The sequence below is a fragment of the Thamnophis sirtalis genome, unplaced genomic scaffold, assembly GCF_051295495.1.
Source record: "Thamnophis sirtalis isolate CommonGarterSnake01/CBP01778 unplaced genomic scaffold, rThaSir2_p1.2 scaffold_2, whole genome shotgun sequence".
Taxonomy (NCBI): domain Eukaryota; kingdom Metazoa; phylum Chordata; class Lepidosauria; order Squamata; family Natricidae; genus Thamnophis; species Thamnophis sirtalis.
In genome coordinates, this window is record NW_028261382.1 from 76,821,857 (window position 1) to 76,840,733 (window position 18,877).

General features: G+C 44.9%; 1 protein-coding gene across 1 annotated transcript; it reads right to left on the bottom strand.

Annotated features, from left to right (window-relative positions):
- Nucleotides 1-1,166: 1,166 nt before the first annotated feature.
- On the bottom strand, nucleotides 1,167-17,985 carry POLR3D (RNA polymerase III subunit D). Its single transcript, XM_087706148.1, has 9 exons — nucleotides 17,853-17,985; nucleotides 17,046-17,211; nucleotides 13,326-13,369; nucleotides 11,842-11,993; nucleotides 9,881-10,005; nucleotides 8,214-8,385; nucleotides 6,986-7,248; nucleotides 4,842-4,994; nucleotides 1,167-2,010 (listed from the first exon to the last, which is right to left on the bottom strand). Exons 2-9 carry the CDS (start codon nucleotides 17,199-17,201, stop codon nucleotides 1,888-1,890), a joined length of 1,188 nt encoding a protein of 395 aa, XP_087562274.1. The 5' UTR covers nucleotides 17,202-17,211; nucleotides 17,853-17,985; the 3' UTR covers nucleotides 1,167-1,887.
- Between the last annotated feature and the right edge of the window lie 892 nt (nucleotides 17,986-18,877).

Genomic DNA, 18,877 nt, shown 5'->3' on the forward strand with positions numbered 1-18,877 from the left:
CAATAAACCTTTGTACTCCTTTGAACCGCTTGAATCTCCTGATTTCCCATGCGCTTATATCAAATACTACTGTCCTGCCTGGGTGTCCATTGACAGGTGAGATGAAAATATATTTCCTGTTTCCTAACCTCGTAGCTTCAAAGTACAAACTTATTCAAATTCCTTGGACCGTACACACGGAATCACTCCAGTCCGCTTTTATTTACAGATATATACAGATGATAAATAAATGCTAACAACTTGACCACAGAGTTGTGGCTCTCTCCAATTTGGTTAACCAAGATGATCAAATAAACTACCCAGTTGGAAAAAAAAAAGCCCCAACAGAGAAGTAATTCTTTGTGGTCAATGCTACTGTCCGCTTTCTCGGATTTATGATTTTCCAATTGCTGTGAAGAACAAAAACCCAAGCAGCATAAACACTTTAGTTCCTGCTCTCTGAAAACCTTTAAACAGTTCAATTCTCCTCTTCAGCAAAGCATGATGGAGAACAAAGGTAAGCAAATCACAACTTTCTTGCCATCACATCTGAAGTCCAAGGCAGAGTGCGAAAATAGAATAATTTTAAATCAGAGCATTGAATTCCTCAATAGGTGTGTTTGTGTGTGTATGTGTGTGTGTGAGAGAGAGAGAGAGACAGACATAGACATAGACATAGACATAGACAGAGAGAGAGAGAGAGAGAGAGAGAGAGAGAGAGAGAGAGAGAGAGAGCGAGAAAGAGAGAACACAGATGGAAGTGTTGGGAAAGAGATTTGGTTATAATGGTCAAAATATGCTTTTCTGATGACAAATCAATCTCTTGTTCAGAGACAGAGGAACTACCATCCAGCACTTCCCATCCCTCCTATCCCTGCAGGAATCTTTCACTGAGGCCCACAGGTACAGGGATGCTTGGCTGCTTCAAGCAGAGGGAATGGAATCCATAGATAGATAGATAGATAGATAGATAGATGGATGGATGGATGGATGGATGGATGGATGGATGGATGGATGGATGGATGGATGGATGGATGGATGGATGGATGGATGGATAGATAGATGATAGGTAGGTAGGTAGGTAGGTAGGTAGGTAGGTAGGTAGAGATAGATAGATAGATAGATAGATAGATAGATAGATAGATAGATAGATAGATAGATAGATAGTTAGATAGACAGACAGACAGACAGACAGATAGATAGATAGAGAGAGAGAGAGAGAGAGAGAGAGGACGAAAGTAGCCTTAAGAAAAAAACCTCACCAGGTGCCTGATGAGCTGGTCTGAACCACAAGAGATGTACAGGATATCTCACTACAGAAGACACAGTCTAATGTGTCTTCCCAAACCTCTCCCGCTGCACCCTTTTCTCCTACTGCCCTGTGTGGTAGTTAAGCTCCAGAAGGCGAAAGAGAAAAGGCGTCCTTGTATGATCTCCTACGGATGTTTGGAACAGCGACATCTTTTCTAGCATCTGCAGGAAAACAGCTGCTAAACAGGTAAGCTTGGCTCCAAGGCTCACGTCTTTCCTATTCTCCCCTTTGGGATTGTATCACCAGGTAGTGTGTGCAATTAAGTTATTAAAAAGTCATTACAAGGGTAAGGCAAGCCATATCATGTATGGAACTGGGAGGAAGGACGCAGCAACTCCTTGGCATCGGATCCTTTCCCCTTCCTCCAGAGGAAGATTCCAGAGCTCCAGATCATCTCTGACAACCAGATGTTCGTCAATAGTCTCGTTCCCATGACAGTTGCCAATCTCTTCAGGCAGAGTTCTTCCTGGAAGACGCTCCTATCTTCCTCAAACTCAGGGACAGGCACTCAAACTCAGGGACAGGGAGAGAGACCAAATCATTGCTGTTTTAGGCAGGACACGCAGCTAACCCTGGCCAGGAGTTTTGCAGCAGCCCTATCGATGCTTGTAGGCCAGCAAGGATTCAAAATCTGGAGAGCAAACCAGCTTGTGCTTGACGTGGCCTAGGACGATTATTTCGCCGCTCCGATTGTCTCCGATGCTGACCGACACCAGCTCCTTTGCCAGACCAAAAAAAAAAAGAACAATTACTCCAAAGCTTCTCCAAAGTAAAAAAGTAAAGTAAGTGTTAAGACCTAGTGTATTATACAAAGACGCACCAAGATTTTGAAGAAGTAAAATTTTTAAAGTTTTTGCACTCTGCAGCCCTCCCAAACCCTCTGCACGCCTCATTTTTTTTGCAAAAAACAGGGCATGCAAAGTCTTTAGGAGGCTTGTAGAGTGCTCCTGGGGGCTGGGCTGGGGGCAAAAATGAGCAAAAAAATGGCCTATTTTATGCTCGTTTTTGACCTCCCCAGCCCCCGGGAATACTTTCCAGGCTCCTCTGCATGTCCATTTTGGTGAAGGGGAGGGGGGTTGGGAGGCCAAAAATGCTGTATTCAGTGTATAAGACGCACCCAGATTTTCTCCCTTTTTTGGGGGTGCGTCTTATACTCCGAAAAATATGGTAATCCAGGAACCTTTGCAGTTCTGAGGAAGCAGCAGATTTTGAGCATCAGCATAAGCCAGTGTTTTTCAACCTTTTTTGTGCAAAGGCACACTTTTTTCATGAAAAAAATCACGAGGCACACCACCATTAGAAAATGTTTAAAAAATTTAACTCTGTGCCTATATTGACTATATATAAAGTGTTTTTCCCACGGCACACCTTACACTATGTCACGGCACACTAGTGTGCCGCGGCACAGTGGTTGAAAAACACTGGCATAAGCTATTCAGTAGGAGGACTCAGCCAGGTGCTCTATCAGCTGATTTCCCACCTGCAAAAACCCTTTAGAAATCTAAACAATTCCCAGTTGTTTAAATTAGACCAGAGCAAAATGGGAAAAAAAATTAAAACCTGTTCTATCTTGAAAGCGCGGGACTGATAATATCAGAGTATTTTTTTAAAATAATAACAATAAACAAGGATACTTGTTTAACTCCTCACTCCTTTCTCGTGCCAGTAAGACTTGATTATTTGTCAACCTAAACCCATGATGGAGAAGCTATGACACGTGTGCCAGAGGTGGCATGCAAAGCCCTCTCTGTGGGCACGCATGCCATTGCCAGATGCTCTTGGTGGGCGCCGAAGCACCAGAGAACGCCCCAAAAAACTGGTATGTGCGCATCGGCCAGCTGGTCTTTGGGTTCCGGCACATGCATGCATTTTTCAGTTTGGGCACTTGGTGTTGAAGAGATTCGCCATCACTGTTCTAGACCATCATTTCTCTATCTTAATTCTATTCTATTTTGATTCCTGGATGTTCCTGGAATTTTTCCTGCTGATCCAAACCCAGTTTTGGCATTGTTCTGACTTTGAGCAAGGAGCTGTCATCACTATTCACCCTCTAATGCATAGCTTTTTTTTTTTTAAGGATATTTGCATGTATACGGTTCCTCTATAATTTTTAGCTTTCTACTTACACCAGGGATGTCCAACCTTGGCAACTTTAAGACCTGTGGACTTCAACTCCCAGAATTCCCCAGCCAGTTATGCTCTGTCCATAGGTCTTAAGGGTTGCCAAGTTTGGACACCCCTGACTTAAAGAGATGCTTTTTGGAAAACCTGAAGGCAACTCGGGGCTATCTGGTGCCATTTGGAAGTGAGAGCATGGGACCAAATTGGGTGTATCCATTAAGATCCTCTCAATCAAAAGTCTATAGAGATTCCCAGTCATCCAGCTCATAGTACTCCCAAAGGTGTTAGATTATCCTTTGGGATAACCATGACCTGGGAAGCTCTATAGATCTTTAGCTATGCCCTTTGAGATGAACACCCTTTGACTGGTGTGGGAATATAAACGGATTTCCAAAAAACTGCAGACTACAGGAACCATTTGCACAACTCAGGTGACCCTGAGGACACCGATAAACCTCCAAGTGCTTCAATGACCCTCTGAAAGGATGCAAATGACCAGCTGTCTGCAAGGAGTATAAATCCTTCCATTCTCCACCACCCAGTCAGAGATGAAGAAGCTTCTTGGATGAGAAGTGAAACGTCTTCAAAGAAAAACCAGAAAGTCCAGTTGCCTCCTGAAAAAACACCTTTGGATCTCCCATCAGTCTTAATGGCTATTAAGTCCCTAAGTCTAGACCACACCCTAGGAAATGAATACTTCCAAATCATATCAACAGCACTTGGGATGAGGATGTCACCCCAGTCTTTTTCTAGCTGCCTGTTTCTTGCAATTGCTGTTCCCAGATACACAGCCACTGAACACTTTATATTTGGATTTCACATTGCAGCCCTGGTCAAAAGGGCCCAGCAGAGACTATACTACCCGAGACTTCTCAGAAAAGAACAACTGAATGAAAAAACTGCTGGTGACCTTCTACCGCTGCACCATAGAGAGTATTTTAACTTTCTGCACCTGTGTCTGCTTTGTCAATTGCACAGTGGCAGATAGGACAGTGCTCCAGAGGGTCAACGTCATTGCCCAGAGGATCATTGGTTGCCCTTTCCCCTCTTTGGAAGAGCTTTACAGTTCCCGCTGCCTTAAGAAAATTCAAAACATTCTTAAAGATCCATCTCATCCTGGGCACCCTTTTTTTGAACTATTACCATCTGGCAGACGGTACAGGACAGTAAAAACAAAAAGGCTGAAAAACAGCTTCTGTTCCAAGACAGTAAATACATTGAATTCTACTGTGTAGTGCAATATTAATGCAATATCAGGTTTTCAATTTCAATAACAGCATGCAAAGGATGTTTATTTTTATAGTTATAATGTACACTGAAGATGGCATTTAATTTCATTGTACAATGCAATGACAATAAACTAAACTAAACTAAATTAATTTGAAATGGCGTTTGAAGGGAGGCCACTTCCCACCAGAGCAAGGCATACCTGAAGAAAGGAACAGGGTGTTCCAGTAGTTACATCAAGAGTCACCTGGCCGAGGACAAGTTGCACCTTTCCTGATTTGCGGATCAGCAACTTCCCCACCTGCCCTTCGGAGAGATCCCCCAGGGTGCAGGTATTCTCTGCTTCCTTGGTCTCCTGAAAAAGCAGAAGTGGACAAGTTGAGGAGCTGGGAAGAGACCAAGGTTAGAGGATTTGGAAACTCCTTCTGCGCTCTCCCTTAAAAACATAATTACAATCCTATTTTCTTTTCTTTTTTAAAAAAACTTTACAAAATACACACACACAGAACTTAGACGTACACTACATTTACACAACACAGTACAAACAGGAATTTCCTGTTCCTTCTAACAGCAATTTCAAATCGATACAATTCTCCTTGTTACTTCCCCTTCTAATATATTTCATTTGCATTTCACCATTTTTAACCCTCTTATTTTACTCATCTATCTGCTATATTGATTACCTCTAATAAATTTAAACTCTGTTAATTCTCCTTAGCTTCTATTTTTGGCCTTTATTGGCTTCTTTCATTGCTTCTTGTTTCTTTCCTCCATCCACCTGTATCATTTTTCCCATATCTGATAATATTCTGTTTCTTCTTTTCCCTGGATTTCTTTTGTTAATTTGTCCATTTCGGTATAGTCTATAACCTCTCTTAATATTTCATCTTCGCTTGGTATCAATTTATTTTTCCATTTCTGAGCGAAGGCAATCCTCACCACTGTAATTATGTGTAAAATTACCGTATTTTCCGGCATATGACAACTTTTTAACCCCCAAAAATTATTTCAAAAATCGGGGGTCGTTTTGTATGCCGGGTATAAGAAAGGCCATACCAAAAAACCAAAAGAAAAGAAAAAGTAATGCCACCTTTCAATTGATAACCTCGGTGCTCCTCGCCTGGGCACATGAATGGATGGGTGCTGGGATGGCTTAGTAAGGTCTGGCTGGAGGTCTGGAGGAGGAAGGCGCTGAGCTCAAACTACAAAAGCCCGGCAGCGCAGAGGCCTTCAGCTGGCTCACGGGCGCCTGAAATTAGGGGGTTGTCTTATACGCCCAGTCGCCTTATACGGCGGAATATACAGTAAATACTGGATTACAATCCTATTTTCTGTGCCTGGACAAGTTGAATGCCAAGATGCCTATAGAACAGGGGTGTCAAACTCAAGACCCGAGAGCCGGATCCGGCCTGCGGGGTGCTTAAATCTGGCCTGCAGGGTTGGCCTGGAAATAGCAAAGGACTGCCTGCGGTGCCTCTGGCAATCAAAATGGGGGTAGCCAAAAACCCTTGCGTGCCCCTTTTTGGCTAGCAAAGTGCTGCAGGAGGCCATCCTGGCTGAAAACCTGACATGCAGGGGCCTTACACGGACACCCTGTGCCCCGCTTTGGCCATCAGAGTGCTGCAGGAGGCATCTGTCCTGTCTCCCGCCCCTCCCAACCTGGCCGGTCCACGGAGGAGAACTACAATGTTGATCTGGCCCTCAAATAAATCCAGCTTGACCCCCCCTGCTGTAGAAGCAAAAAAGGAAAATTCATTGGGGGGGGGGAGCTTCCTTAGCTTCCATTAATTATAAGATAATTAAGCTGATAAAAACCTAACGGGGGAAAACATCTAGGTTCAAGTATTGCCATCCCATCTCAAAATATGCCTTTGTAACTGAAACCTGGTGAGCAAGGGCCATGCACAGCCCCCCCTTCCCCTGTGCCCCCTTTTGGCGGTCAGGGTGCTGCAGGAGGCATCCGTCCAGTCTCCCCCACCCCCACCTGGCCAGCTCAAGGAGGAGAACTACAGTGCTGATCCAGTTTGACACCCCTGCTATAGAAGCAAAACAGGGAAATTCTTTTTGTAATAGGGGGAAGCTTCCTTAATTTCCACTAATTGTAAGATAATTCAGCTGATAAAAAAATCCAACTGTGGGAAAACTGCCTACGTTCAAACATTGCCATCCCATTTCAAAATACGCCTTTGTAACCAACGGTTAGACCACCGTGGTTTCTCTACCAAAATGCCAACCTCCTGGCTTCCATCCAACAGGCTTCCAGGCCTCCGTTTGCAGCCACAAAACGCCACATGGGTTGCAGTAGCACCTGCAGATTCCTGCTACTTGTTTCAGCAGGACGAGTACCTGGGTTTTCTCCTGCTTTATCACCATCATCTGCCCATCCTCGTTCTGCACCTCCGTCTTCAGCGGCTTCGTGTCCTGTGTGGGTGGCTGTCCCGGGAGCGTGTCTGGCAGCTGCAGGAAGAGCAGCTCTTCTTCCTTGGAGAGACTCAATCGCGGCAGCAGCTCCGCCAGGGAGACATCGTGCGGGAAGGGAGGAGGGGTTTTGGTGGGTGCCGGAGCCTGGGCACATGGCGTCTCCTCTTCGTCGTGGGGTTCTTCTTTCACTGAGAGCGAGTAAGCGAGCAAGAAAGAATCAGGATGAGAGGGGGAGACAAAATCATACGATGAATGTTGCAGGAATTGGGTATGGCCAGTCTAGGGAAAAGAAGGACTAGTGGGGACATGATAGCAGCCTTCCAGTATTTGAGAGGTTGTCACAAAGAGGAGGAGGTCAACTTATTCTGCAAAGCACCACAGAGTAAGCTACGGTGAGTTGGCCACGGCGAATTGTCATAGATCTGTGATGGCGAATCTATGGTATGGCTGCCAGATGTGGCACGTTTGTCCCTCTCTATGGGCACGCGTGGCATCAGCAGTTGCTCTTCTGATTTGCAGCATGCACATGTGTGCCGGCCGCCGGAAAACGGACTGAAAACAGCCAAAAATGCCCCCAAACAGGGCGTTTTTGGGGCCATTTCCTGGGCATTTTTTGGCACTCTGGTGGAAAAAACAAAAAATGGCCTGAAAATGGCCTCAAAACCACCCTGAAAAACAGCCCCAAAACCAGCCATAAACACCTAAAAAAGAAGAATGTGCATGCCAGCCAGCTACTCTTCAGGTTTCTGGCACTCCGGTGCACGCACACACATTCTGGTTTGGGCATTCAGTGCCGAAAAAGTTCACCATCACCGTCATCGACCCTGATTGTGCTTTGGCATAGCAGCAGCAAGACCCCTGCTTTTTGCCTTGAGCAATTAAGAGCATGAGTCCAACTGGTTCAGTATCCTGTTTTTTGTAGCAGCCTCAGGGCTGCTTCTGAAGACGAGAACACCAAATGACGACAGCCGTATCTCATGGTCTGTTCCCTTAGTAGTCCCTTGCCATCATAACCCCCTCCCCCCACCCCCACCTCTTCTCTTCTTGAAGGAAATTAAGAGGGAACAGGTTCTTCTTATACAATTTCAAGGCTGTAAAATGCCCCCTTTAATCTGCTTGACTCATCTGTTCCAGGTCAACCTGAGCCACCTACCTTTCACCGAAGAGACACCCGTTTCCGGCTCCTCCTCTTTATGGCTGACGTTCGAGAGCTTGCTGTCCTCCTGGTCATCCCCTTCTTCTTTGAAGAGCCAACCAGAATGCGCCAGCGGCAGCTGAACTGGCTTGTTTCGAATGTCATTTTTCAAGCCTGGGTCATCCAGGAACTGGAACCAAAGAAAGAGAGAGAGAGAGAGAGAGAGAGAGAGAGAGAGAAAACGGCAGGTTAAAAGAAGAGAACCATTCCTGGAGACTATTTTGCATGCTATCCCTTGAGTCTGTTTTCTGGACAATGATGATATAGGTGATTTTTCTTAATCATTCCTACTTTTTTTAATGAAAGCTGGCCAGTTTCAGCTTCTGAATTGAATGAACAAGCCTCTTCTGACCTAGGCTTCCCCAAAAAGCAGGAGGCAGATTCCTGTCCTGACAAAAATCCCTTTTACTAAATGAATGTGAATTCCTCCCATTCACTTTCAGCAAAGTCCTGGCAGTCTTTCAAAGGAATATTTATGACCACAGACCTTATCTATCTTGGAAAGGTGCCATGTAAATGTTTTCCAAATGAGGTGCTGTGCAAGGAAAGACTGGGCACATAATTTCTAATGTTGGATTTTCCCCTTTACCAGAGGGAGTCCCCTTGTGGAGTACTGTGAAGCCATTACCATGGCAACTCTACTGCGCTGTACAGTAAAGCCATTTTACGTAAGTACTGCAGAAGCCATTTTAAGGCACCACAGGCTGTATCTTAACAGAACACACACCCCAAGGGATGTTACTCTCTGGAAACAAATACGGGGGTAAGTCTTACCCCCCACAGTATTTGTTTCCAGAGAGTAAGTCATCTGTGTACCAAGTTTGGTTGAAATTGCTGGAGGCATTCCAGAGTTATGCTAGAACGTACACACAAACAGCCATTTTTATATATCTATATAGATTAAGAGTGAAGCACTTCATGAAATGTTTTGCTCAAACTGTTTTGAGATTAAACATTTTGCATGTTTCTACTTCAAGTCCAAACAGATCATTTGTTCGGGGAATATCATGTTATGTAAACAAAGGAAGTGCATATGGTTATCTTGATTGCAGAGTTTAGCCTGTATTTCATCAACAACTGGCAATGTATCAATGTGTGGAGAAATGTTTCCGTAAGTACATACTTCCTAAACATGCCCTTCATTCTTACAGCTGAGATCAGAAAGGAATAGAGAAACAACTATAGATGGGGAAAAAATTAACAGAAAAATGGCATCCTGTGTTAAAATCATATTAGATTACAATGAACTGAAACGTTTTCTATTTCAAGGAACATATTCAATATATACACCCTCAACTTCAGCTAGCAAAAGTGCCCACCAATGACTTAGAACAAGGATCCCCAACCTCTGGTCCATGGATTGGCACCAGTCCACAGCCTGCCAGGAATCGGTCTGTGCAAGCAAGTAAAACTCCATCCCTGCACATGTGGGATGCAGGCAGCATGTGAAATCACACACACACAGACACACACACACCAGTCCAAGCAAAAACCACTCTCCACAGAACTGGTCCACAGCATCCAAAAGTTTGGAGGCCACTGCCTTAGAGGCGGTGAGGATAAAGTCCATATTATTTCGGGGGTTTATGGATGGTTCTTCCAAATGTGGCCATCCCCAAACTCACATCATCTTTCTCCAACATGCGCAGGATCTTCTTAGTCTCTTCATCCGTCTCCCTCTTCTCTTTCTTTATGTTGATGATGTGGGATGGGCCAAAGTCAGACATATCCACAGACTTATCCCAGGTACCTGCACAGAAAACACAAATAGCATCACTGCAAGTGGCACATCTCACCGTGCAGCTTTGTGGTGCCTGGCTGAGAAGATCCTGGATGGCCAAGACGTTTCATTAAAAGTAAGTAAAAAAAAAGAGAGGCTTTATTAGAATCACAAGTGGATACATCTGCGTTTATGCAAACAAAGAAAGAGAAGAAAAGTCAAAGAGAAGGAATAAGGAAAAAGAGGATTCTGGAGAACACTGTGATTAATTTATAATCAATGGGACAGCTCTGTTAATGCAACAAGCTGGAGACACATTGACCATTTTCCATGATATTTGGTTTGACCAAGAGTTTTTGGGTAGGGGAGCATCACCCATTCACCCAAGGACGAACTAAGTACCGAGCTTAACCCAGCATCCTGTTACATTCTGGCAGCTTTTACCAACCAGAAAAATAGGAATCCAATCTATAAGTGTCAAAATTAATGCCACAGAGAATCTTGTCCACTTCACCCCAAATACCCCCCACTGAATACTGCCATTTCTGATGGACTTGCCCAACCAGCTCTTTAGGATTTCTAAACCGACCCTCAAGATGCACTACCATATTTTTTGGAGTATAAGGCGCATCTTTTTCCCTCAAAAGAGGCTGAAAATCTGGGTGCATCTTATACACTGAATACAGCATATTTTTGTCTCCTGAAACCCCGCCCCATCACCAAAATGGCCGTGCATAGCTCGTAGGCGGCTTTCAGAGAACTCCTGGGGGCTGGGGAGGGCAGAAATGAGCAAAAAACGGGCCGTTCTTTGCTCAAATTTCTCCTCCCCAGCCCCCAGGAGCACTCTATAAGCTTCCTAATGCCCATTTTTTAGCAAAAACTGGGCCCGTTTTTTGCTCCTTTTTGTCCCCCCCCCCCCAAACACTCTACAAGCCTCCTAAGGGCTATTCATGGCCATTTTTTTTCAAACTGTTTTTGGGAAGTTTGCAGAATGGAATTTTTTTTTTTTTTTTTAAAAATTGCCTCTTAAAACTTGGTGCGTCTTATACTCTGAAAAATATGGTAAATATTTCACAATTTATCCCATCCTATTGCACAAGTCTACTGGGATCCACACTGCATACTGTAATGGCTGAAGCTGGTAGGGGGGAAACCAGCGGGCTAAGAGTCTTGAGGAAAGTCTGATGAGTTCACAGTGAAAATTAAAAAGCCCAAACCAGGGGTCGGCAACCTGTGGCTCTGGAGCTTCATGTGGCTCTTTCATCCCTCTGCTGCGGCTCCGTCGCTCAAAATACCTCCCAACGACCTATAAGATCACAGATTGGGCCTCCTCCGGGTACCGTCGACCGGGCAATGACGGTTGGCGACTACTCGGGGGAGGTCTTTCTCTGTAGCTACTCCGGCCCTGTGGAATGATCTCCCCGCAGAGATCCGGACCCTTCCCACTCTCTCGGCCTTCCGGAAAGCCATTAAAACCTGGCTGTTCTGGCAGGCCTGGGGCTGTTGACCTCAAAATATGGTCCAGCCCCACTTGGAATGGAGTGCATGGTGTGTTTTTAAATCTATCTTTTCTTTCCTTCTATTCTTTTTGATTTGTATTGTTAGCCGCCCGGAGTCCCACGGGATTGGGGGGCATACAAATGCTATTAAACTTTGAAACTTTGAAAATATGTGTCACAACCGCCAATGTGCGACACCCACTGGCACTCGATTTATTGAGCTTTTTGACCCCAGTAGATTTTGTGGCTCCTGGTGTTTTTTTTTCCTGTGAAAACGGATCCAAATGGCTCTTTGAGTATTTAAGGTTGCTGACCCCTAGGTCAAATGGTCAACCTCCATACTGCCCCAACTTAATCATTCCCAAACCTTTCTTTCTCATCATTTCCGCTGGGCCTTGCTCAAAGATGGAGTGCGACTGAATAACTTCTGGCCTCCCTCTGCCTCGTCCATGACTTTCCCTCTGCCGATCTCGATCCCGGTCCTTCTTCTCTTTTGTGGCAGAAAGGTCCTCCTTGGGCCTACCGAGAGGAAAAAAAACAACCCCAGAACAAATGTATTCAACTGCTCAGTGAGTCGCAATGGGTCGGACACGATTTCGCAACTAACAACAACAAAGTCTTTATCGATCATTAAGCAGTTCATTTATATTAATACACTAGCTGTACCTGGCCACGCGTTGCTGTGGCCCAATCTGGGCGTAGTGGGGTGGTGGGTGGGTGCTGCCGTTGGTCAGGACTCGGGGCTGCTGGGCCAGGCGAGGTTGGTTGGGGGAGATGGCCCCGGGACTGTCAGCCTCGTGGAAGTTGTTGAGCATCTCCTTGGAGGAGCTGTGTTCGGGCTCCCCTAAGTCAGTGGCCTGGGAGAGTGAGACGTCCAGGATCTCGGAGGAGGAGAAATCCTCGGTGTGCCGCCTCATGGGGCACCCAGGAGTTGCCCCAGCCCCGCTGCACCTCAGGCTGACACCGCCGCCGCTGCCCCATCGGAGCCACCTTGTCAAGGCCGTAGCTGGCTCGCTGTGGGAGGGGGGGTGGAGAGCACGCGTGGCTGGCCGGGCTGAGGAGATGCTCCGTTTCCGCCTCTTCTGGACCTCCGCTGGGCTGGCCGGGGGTAGGCCAGCTTAAGGGCAGGGGGAGGTGGCCGAGGGATGGCACAGGTGGCGCCCCGCCACAGACAGCAAAGGCCTGGCAGGAGGGGAGGGGAGAGAGGGGAGACCGAAGGGCTGCGGCTCCCCTTGGCGGAAATGGCCGCTTGTCAGAGGAGGGACGGAAAGGGGAAAGGGTGCGGATGCAGCCCAGCCACACATATAAAGGGACCGTCGGGACGAAGCTGGAGAGAGGCCGAACTGTTCCAAATATACTTTACTCACTAAATGAACACTATGGTAAATGACACAGCTCAATTCCAACGTAATGTCACACGAAATAATTAAATCAAAATGAAAATAAATTGAAATCTATGAAAATTCAATATAACAATGCAATCAGAAACATTGAAATGGAATCATGAAATATTTAGTATAGCTTGTGTTGCTTTTACATTCACCAGATGGCACTGGAAACATTGAAATGGAATCATGAAATATTTAGTATAGCGTGTTGCTTTTACGTCCACCAGATGGCGCTGGTTTTCAAAAAAGCATGTTTTTACAAAAAATCATGTTTTTACCTGTCACAGATGTGACATCTATGTAATATACGTATATAAAAACATTTGCGTATTCGAATGCAACGTTGCGTCAAAATTTCAAAGCAATCAGTGAGGAACTTTTGGAGAGTAGCGATTTTGAACAAACAACCATTACATTTTTATTTATATAGATTCCATGAAAACAGCATTGAAAGGGAACTTACTCTTCTTTGATTTTCCTGCTAATGATGTTAGGGGCAAAGGTTTTCTAAAAAAAAAAACAGGAGACAAGAGAACAAGCATCGATTAGGCACAATATTTTGTTTATGACATTCTTCAGAATACAGTGTGTGCTAAAATTGAAACTCCAATATTTATTTGATTTGATTTGTATAGCTACCCGTTTCATTTTGATGTGACATTAGGTAGCTTACAATAAAATATATAAATATACTTGAGATCTTCACATTTCTGAGGGAAGAGAATATTTTTAGCATTCTTCAGAGTTGCACTATTTGGAGAAGCTACTTCTTTAAAATATTTCAAATATTTTGAATTCCTTAACATTACAGTACTAAGCTCTGGGCTTCAAGGTATGCTTTCAGCTTAATCTTTATTATTAGGATTAGCTTTATTGATTAGCCTATAAGCCATATCAAAGCACAAGGTTCAAATGCATATCACCAATAAAATCCTATACAAACAATTTAAAATAAGAGTAGGGTAAAATACAATAGTTATAGGATAAGATACAATATAATTTAATACATAAATATGTAAAATGGAATAAAATGACATAAAATTATATTTCAGTGTCACCCTTACAATCTACCCCAATCAGTCCCACATATGCAGATCTAAACTGAACCATTTTGCTTAAGTCCTGTGCTGTGTTAAATGTTATTTTCAGATTCTGGCCGCACATAAGGTAAATTGTTTTGATAGGGGGATCCCAATGGGTCATTTGTTTGGTATATAGACTGAGGCACCTGTCTCTCACTCCCTTATACAAGCAACAATCAAATAGGATGTGAGCCAGGTCTTCTACCTCTGCTGCTCGGCAAATGCAGAGATGCTCATTGTAGGGTATAGAATGGAACCTCCCATATCTGACCATTGTGTCAAGCTGTTCGAATCTCGCTCGTGTAAATGTCTCCCTAAGATGTTTTGGCAGTTGTAACTTCAAATAGCTGTCTACTTGAAAAGTATGTTTGTATTTGCTCAGCTATTTCAAGTACTAAGATGGCTTTCAGCTTAATCAAAATTGACGTGTTCTCTTTGTTCTCTTTCCAAAACAAATGCCGACATCTCGAAATAGTTGAATACCAGCATCAGAAGACATCAAGTAAAATTGACCACTCGATATTGTAAAAATGCGGTGTTTATGTAGAGAATCAAATATCCTTGACATAAACAGTCACTTCACAATCCTCCAGATAGGTTGGTTATTGCATAACCAATTCAAAGAAACAAAAGGAACATTTAGAATCCAGAGAAAAGCCTCTTTCTATTTTTAAAAAGTTAATAGGTATCGCTGCTACCAAACTGAATGAGATCAACACAATGAAATAAAACTCCAAAGTCTACATTTCCCCATCTCTCACGATTGTTAGTATTCCTCACATCTAACAATAATGACCAAAAGTGGGACAGGTTTTGCCAACTAGAGCAATCTATGTTTCATGCAGATAAGCATCTGTGCCAAATACTTAGAAATAAAGAGATCCTGCTTTTCTTGAAAATAAGTGTCCATATCTTGTAATTAAAAGTCAGCATGCTTAGCTTTAATATTCTAGGTTTTGTTTTATTTTTACTAAATAGAGATTTAGTGAGGAATTGTCTCTCTGAGCTCAATAACTCTCATGTCACATGAGGCCTGGAACAAGGAATGGCACAGAAAATAGACTGTCTCAACTGATGATTTCACAGAAGAACCAAAACATTAGAAGAGTTCCACATAGTCAATATTTCATCTCTACTGGGGACAAAACATGCAGTACAAAGTAAGAGCAAAACAGGAGGGAAGAGAACTGTTTTCAATAGAACTAAGCTTGGAAAATAAAGAAAACATAAGAGGCTCCTATCTCAAGTAAAATTCAGTGCCTAATCCCGTGATGGTGAACCTATGGCACGCGTGCCAGAGGTGACATGCAAAGCCCTCTTTGTGGGCACGTGCGACATCGCCAGCTCATCTTCCAAGTTGTTGCGTGCAGGCACACCAACTGGCTGCTCTCTTCTGAGTTCTGGCATGCGCATAGACCAGCTGTCTGGCACGCATGCATGCAACGGAACCCAGAAGAGCAGTTGGCTGCTGCGTGCATGCGACATCACCAGCCAACTACTCTCTTCTGTGTTCTGATGTGCATGTGCATACACACGCGTTCCAGTTTCGGCACTTAGTTCCGAAAAGATTATCCATCACTGGCCTTATACAATCTATGCACTTTTTCTTGAACTTCTGGAAACCCCCCTGAAATTAACACATTGTTTACCACTTCCAAAGAAAAACATGAACATTATAGTGCAGCCTCAAGTTTGCAATGGTTAGATGAAAGAAGAGTCCTAAACTTCTACCTCCAACCTGGGAGGGAAGAGGGGGGAGAAAACTTTAGTTTGCTAGCCTATGTGATGTAGCCCTACTTACTTTTCAACACTTTTCACCCACTGCACCCTTAATCCCCCAATGTTCCACGTAGCTCCCACAATTGTCACCCGTACCCTGAGTCTATACACCACCAATGAGCCCAAAATATGTGTTGCTACTACTATGTTCATGTGGGAAGTGCCTAGCAAGGCTCTTTCGGGTTGAAAGGAGTAGCTGGTGACATCACCATTGTTCAGGGGATGCTCAAGAAAGCTTCTTTCATGTCCTCAGTATTTTCCCACCAAAGTGGTACCTATTTATCTACCTGTATTTGCATGCTTTCGAACTGCTAGGTGGGCCCAACAAATTGACGGGAGCTCATTCCATCACATGGCTAGCTCCCGGGTTTTGAACTGCTGAGCCTCCACTCTCAATGGTCTTCTGACTCTGTTCTAACAACATGGACCACTTCTGCACCTCTTTTTGTTGCTAGTGAGTTTTCTCTCATTTTATGACTTCTCTTGCCACAGTTGTTAAATTAACCTCTGCAGGTATTAAGTTAATAATATCGTGAAACTGATTTCCCAATGGATTTTGCTTGTCAGAAAGTTGCAAAAACTGGTCACGTGTCCCGAGGACAGGTCATCAGTCATAAATGCAGGCCAGCACCCAAATTTTAATCATGTGACCATGCTGCAACAACCGTGTGAAAAAAAATGGTCACGGGTCACTTTTTTTCAGTGCTGTTGTAATTCTGAATGGTCACTAAACAAATGATTGTCACTTCTACAGTTTCTAAGGAGGCACAGTAACGCCAGTCCATGAATGACGCAGCCTTAAGTTGTCCTATTGTGTGAATGTGTGTTTTGGGGTCAGTGTTAACTCCTGCAATTGCTGGTTCATTTCATTTCCTTGGCAAGGAAATCCCTTTTCAGAAGGGATTTGCCAGTGCCCCTTTCCTAAGACTGAGAGAGAAGGTCTGGCTCAAGATTATCCAGCTGGCTTTGTGCCCAAGCAGGACTAGAACTCACGGTCTCTGTTTTTTTGGCTTGGTGCGTTCACCACCACACCAAACAGACTAACTCAGTGGTTTCCAACATGGGGCAATTTGATTTTTAATGGGGGCAATTTGAACCTTATTTAAACCAAGTTAATGGCCTTTTAGGCTTCCTCCATGTGAGTAAAGTTCACTTTTTGACTAAAGTAAGAATTATACGTCATGGGGGGGGGGGGGGCATCAGGATTTTAAAGATGCTTGGTGGAGCATGGCCAAAAAAAGGTTGGAAACCACTAGACTAACTGCATCTTAGGAATTAAAAATGCTGCTGCAAGATACTTCCTTAGCAAGAGAGAGCCTTACCTTTTTGACCCCACCAAGGGTAAGATCTCGGGAGCGGATGGAGGGTAGGCGGCCTGCCGAGATTGGCGCGGGAGTCCTTCTCCCTATTAGCCCTCGAGCAGCAGGAAGTGAGGGCCGGGCACTCTCGGGATCGCCACTTGAAGTTCCTTCGGACATCTTGCAGGACCTGCCAAAGAGAAGAAGAGTTAGCTGGGGGGGAAAAAACCCTTCAAACAGGACAAACCTTCTCTGTTGCCCCCCACAGATGAGTAGGATGATGGGTCTCCATTCTCTGAAGCACCTTTCTGAGATGTGGGACCATTGCAGCCATCACTGGTACCCTGTGTGGACTGGGGATGATGGGGTTTGTAGTGGGGATGATGGGGTTTGTATTGGGGATGACAGGGTTTGTAGTGGGGATGGTGGGGCTTGTAGTCTTGGAACAGGTGGCCCCCCAACTGGACTGGCACCATTCTCAGGTGTGCAGCCAAGGCCCCACACATTTCCTTCAGACGCCCTGCCCTGCGCTCTTTCCCAGGGACTAAAGATCCCATCGTCCCAAACCTCCCCAGGGTAGCAATGGTCCCATTCCCACCCGCGTTAAGGGCGCTGCGGAGAATGGGACACATCGTTCCACGCATCCGGTTTGCGCCGAGGAAGTCCAGGTTCCTTTCCTGAGCTAAAGGAAGGACTGGAGGCCACCTGGAGAAGCACCAGGGATGCCACATACCCCCCCCCCCAATCATTGCGGGCTATCCGCAAGAGCTTCGGCAGTGTCTCCCTCCCCCCCCAAAAAAAAACCCCTCTTCCCGTTCACGCCGTTCTTACGGAAAGCGCCCCCTCGCCTCGTCTCCTCTCCCGGTCGACCCAAGACGGCTTCAGCCTCCCTTCAGGTTTCTCCGGCGGCCCTGAAAACTCGCTTCGTCTCTTCTCAGGGCGCATGCGCGCGCCGTTCAGCCGCCATCTTAGCCTACGCTCCACGTCTTACGCCTTACATGATTGTCCGCCATGTTTGTCGCGGGCATGGCTTCTTCTCCGCCCCGCCCCTCCCTTCTGGCAGCAGCAGGGCAATCAGCCATCTTGGTCGCGGGCGGATGGTGCGCTACGTTGCATTGAATGATCGAGAGTGTGATAGGAGGAAGGATGCGAAAGTACGAGCAAAGTCACATCATTAAAAAAAGCCATTGACTTTACGATTCACAGCACGCGTTTAGTACAGTCCTCTGCTACACCCAACCTGCTATGCGGATCTAATATTTGTGTTTATTTACTTATTTATTTAGAGAATTTAAATAAACTCAGTGACCCTAGGCGGCTTACTTTTTTTTTAAAAAAAAAAACCAATATACAAAGAGTTAACTCAATAACTCCCCACCCTCCTAATATTATTTTTGCATTTTATGTCCTATTTAATATAATAGGATGTACCTCCAAAGAAGCAATATGTTTTGTGTGATTAGGGGTTTGAATAAAGTCAGGTAAAGATAAAGGTAAAGGTTCCCCTTGCACATATGCGCTAGTTGTTCCCGACTCTAGGGGGCAGTGCTCATCTCCACTCCAAAGCCAAAGAGCCAGTGCTGTTGGAAGATGTCTGCGTGGTCATGTGGCCAGCATGACTAAACGCCAAAGGTGCAAGGAATGCTGTTGCCTTCCCACCAAAGGTGGTTCCTATTTTCCTACTTGCATTTTTTACATGCTTTCCAACAACTAGGTTGGCAGAAGATGGGACAAGTAACCGGAACTCACTCCGTTATGACACTAGGGATTCGAACCGCCGAACTGCTGACCTTTTTTTTTTCTTTTCTCTCTTTTTTAATGTAGCCAAGGAAACTGCCTTTATTCTGCAAGATTTA

Bases quoted from the DNA above. Each gene is read 5' to 3' on its own strand.
- POLR3D (XM_087706148.1), bottom strand. From the start codon at position 17,201: ATGTCCGAAGGAACTTCAAGTGGCGATCCCGAGAGTGCCCGGCCCTCA. The intron at 13,370-17,045 runs GTAAGGCTCTCT...TTTTTTTTTTAG, and splicing joins CCCTTGGTGGGGTCAAAAAG to AAAACCTTTGCCCCTAACAT. The intron at 7,249-8,213 runs GTAGGTGGCTCA...ACTCGCTCTCAG, and splicing joins GGGTGTCTCTTCGGTGAAAG to TGAAAGAAGAACCCCACGAC.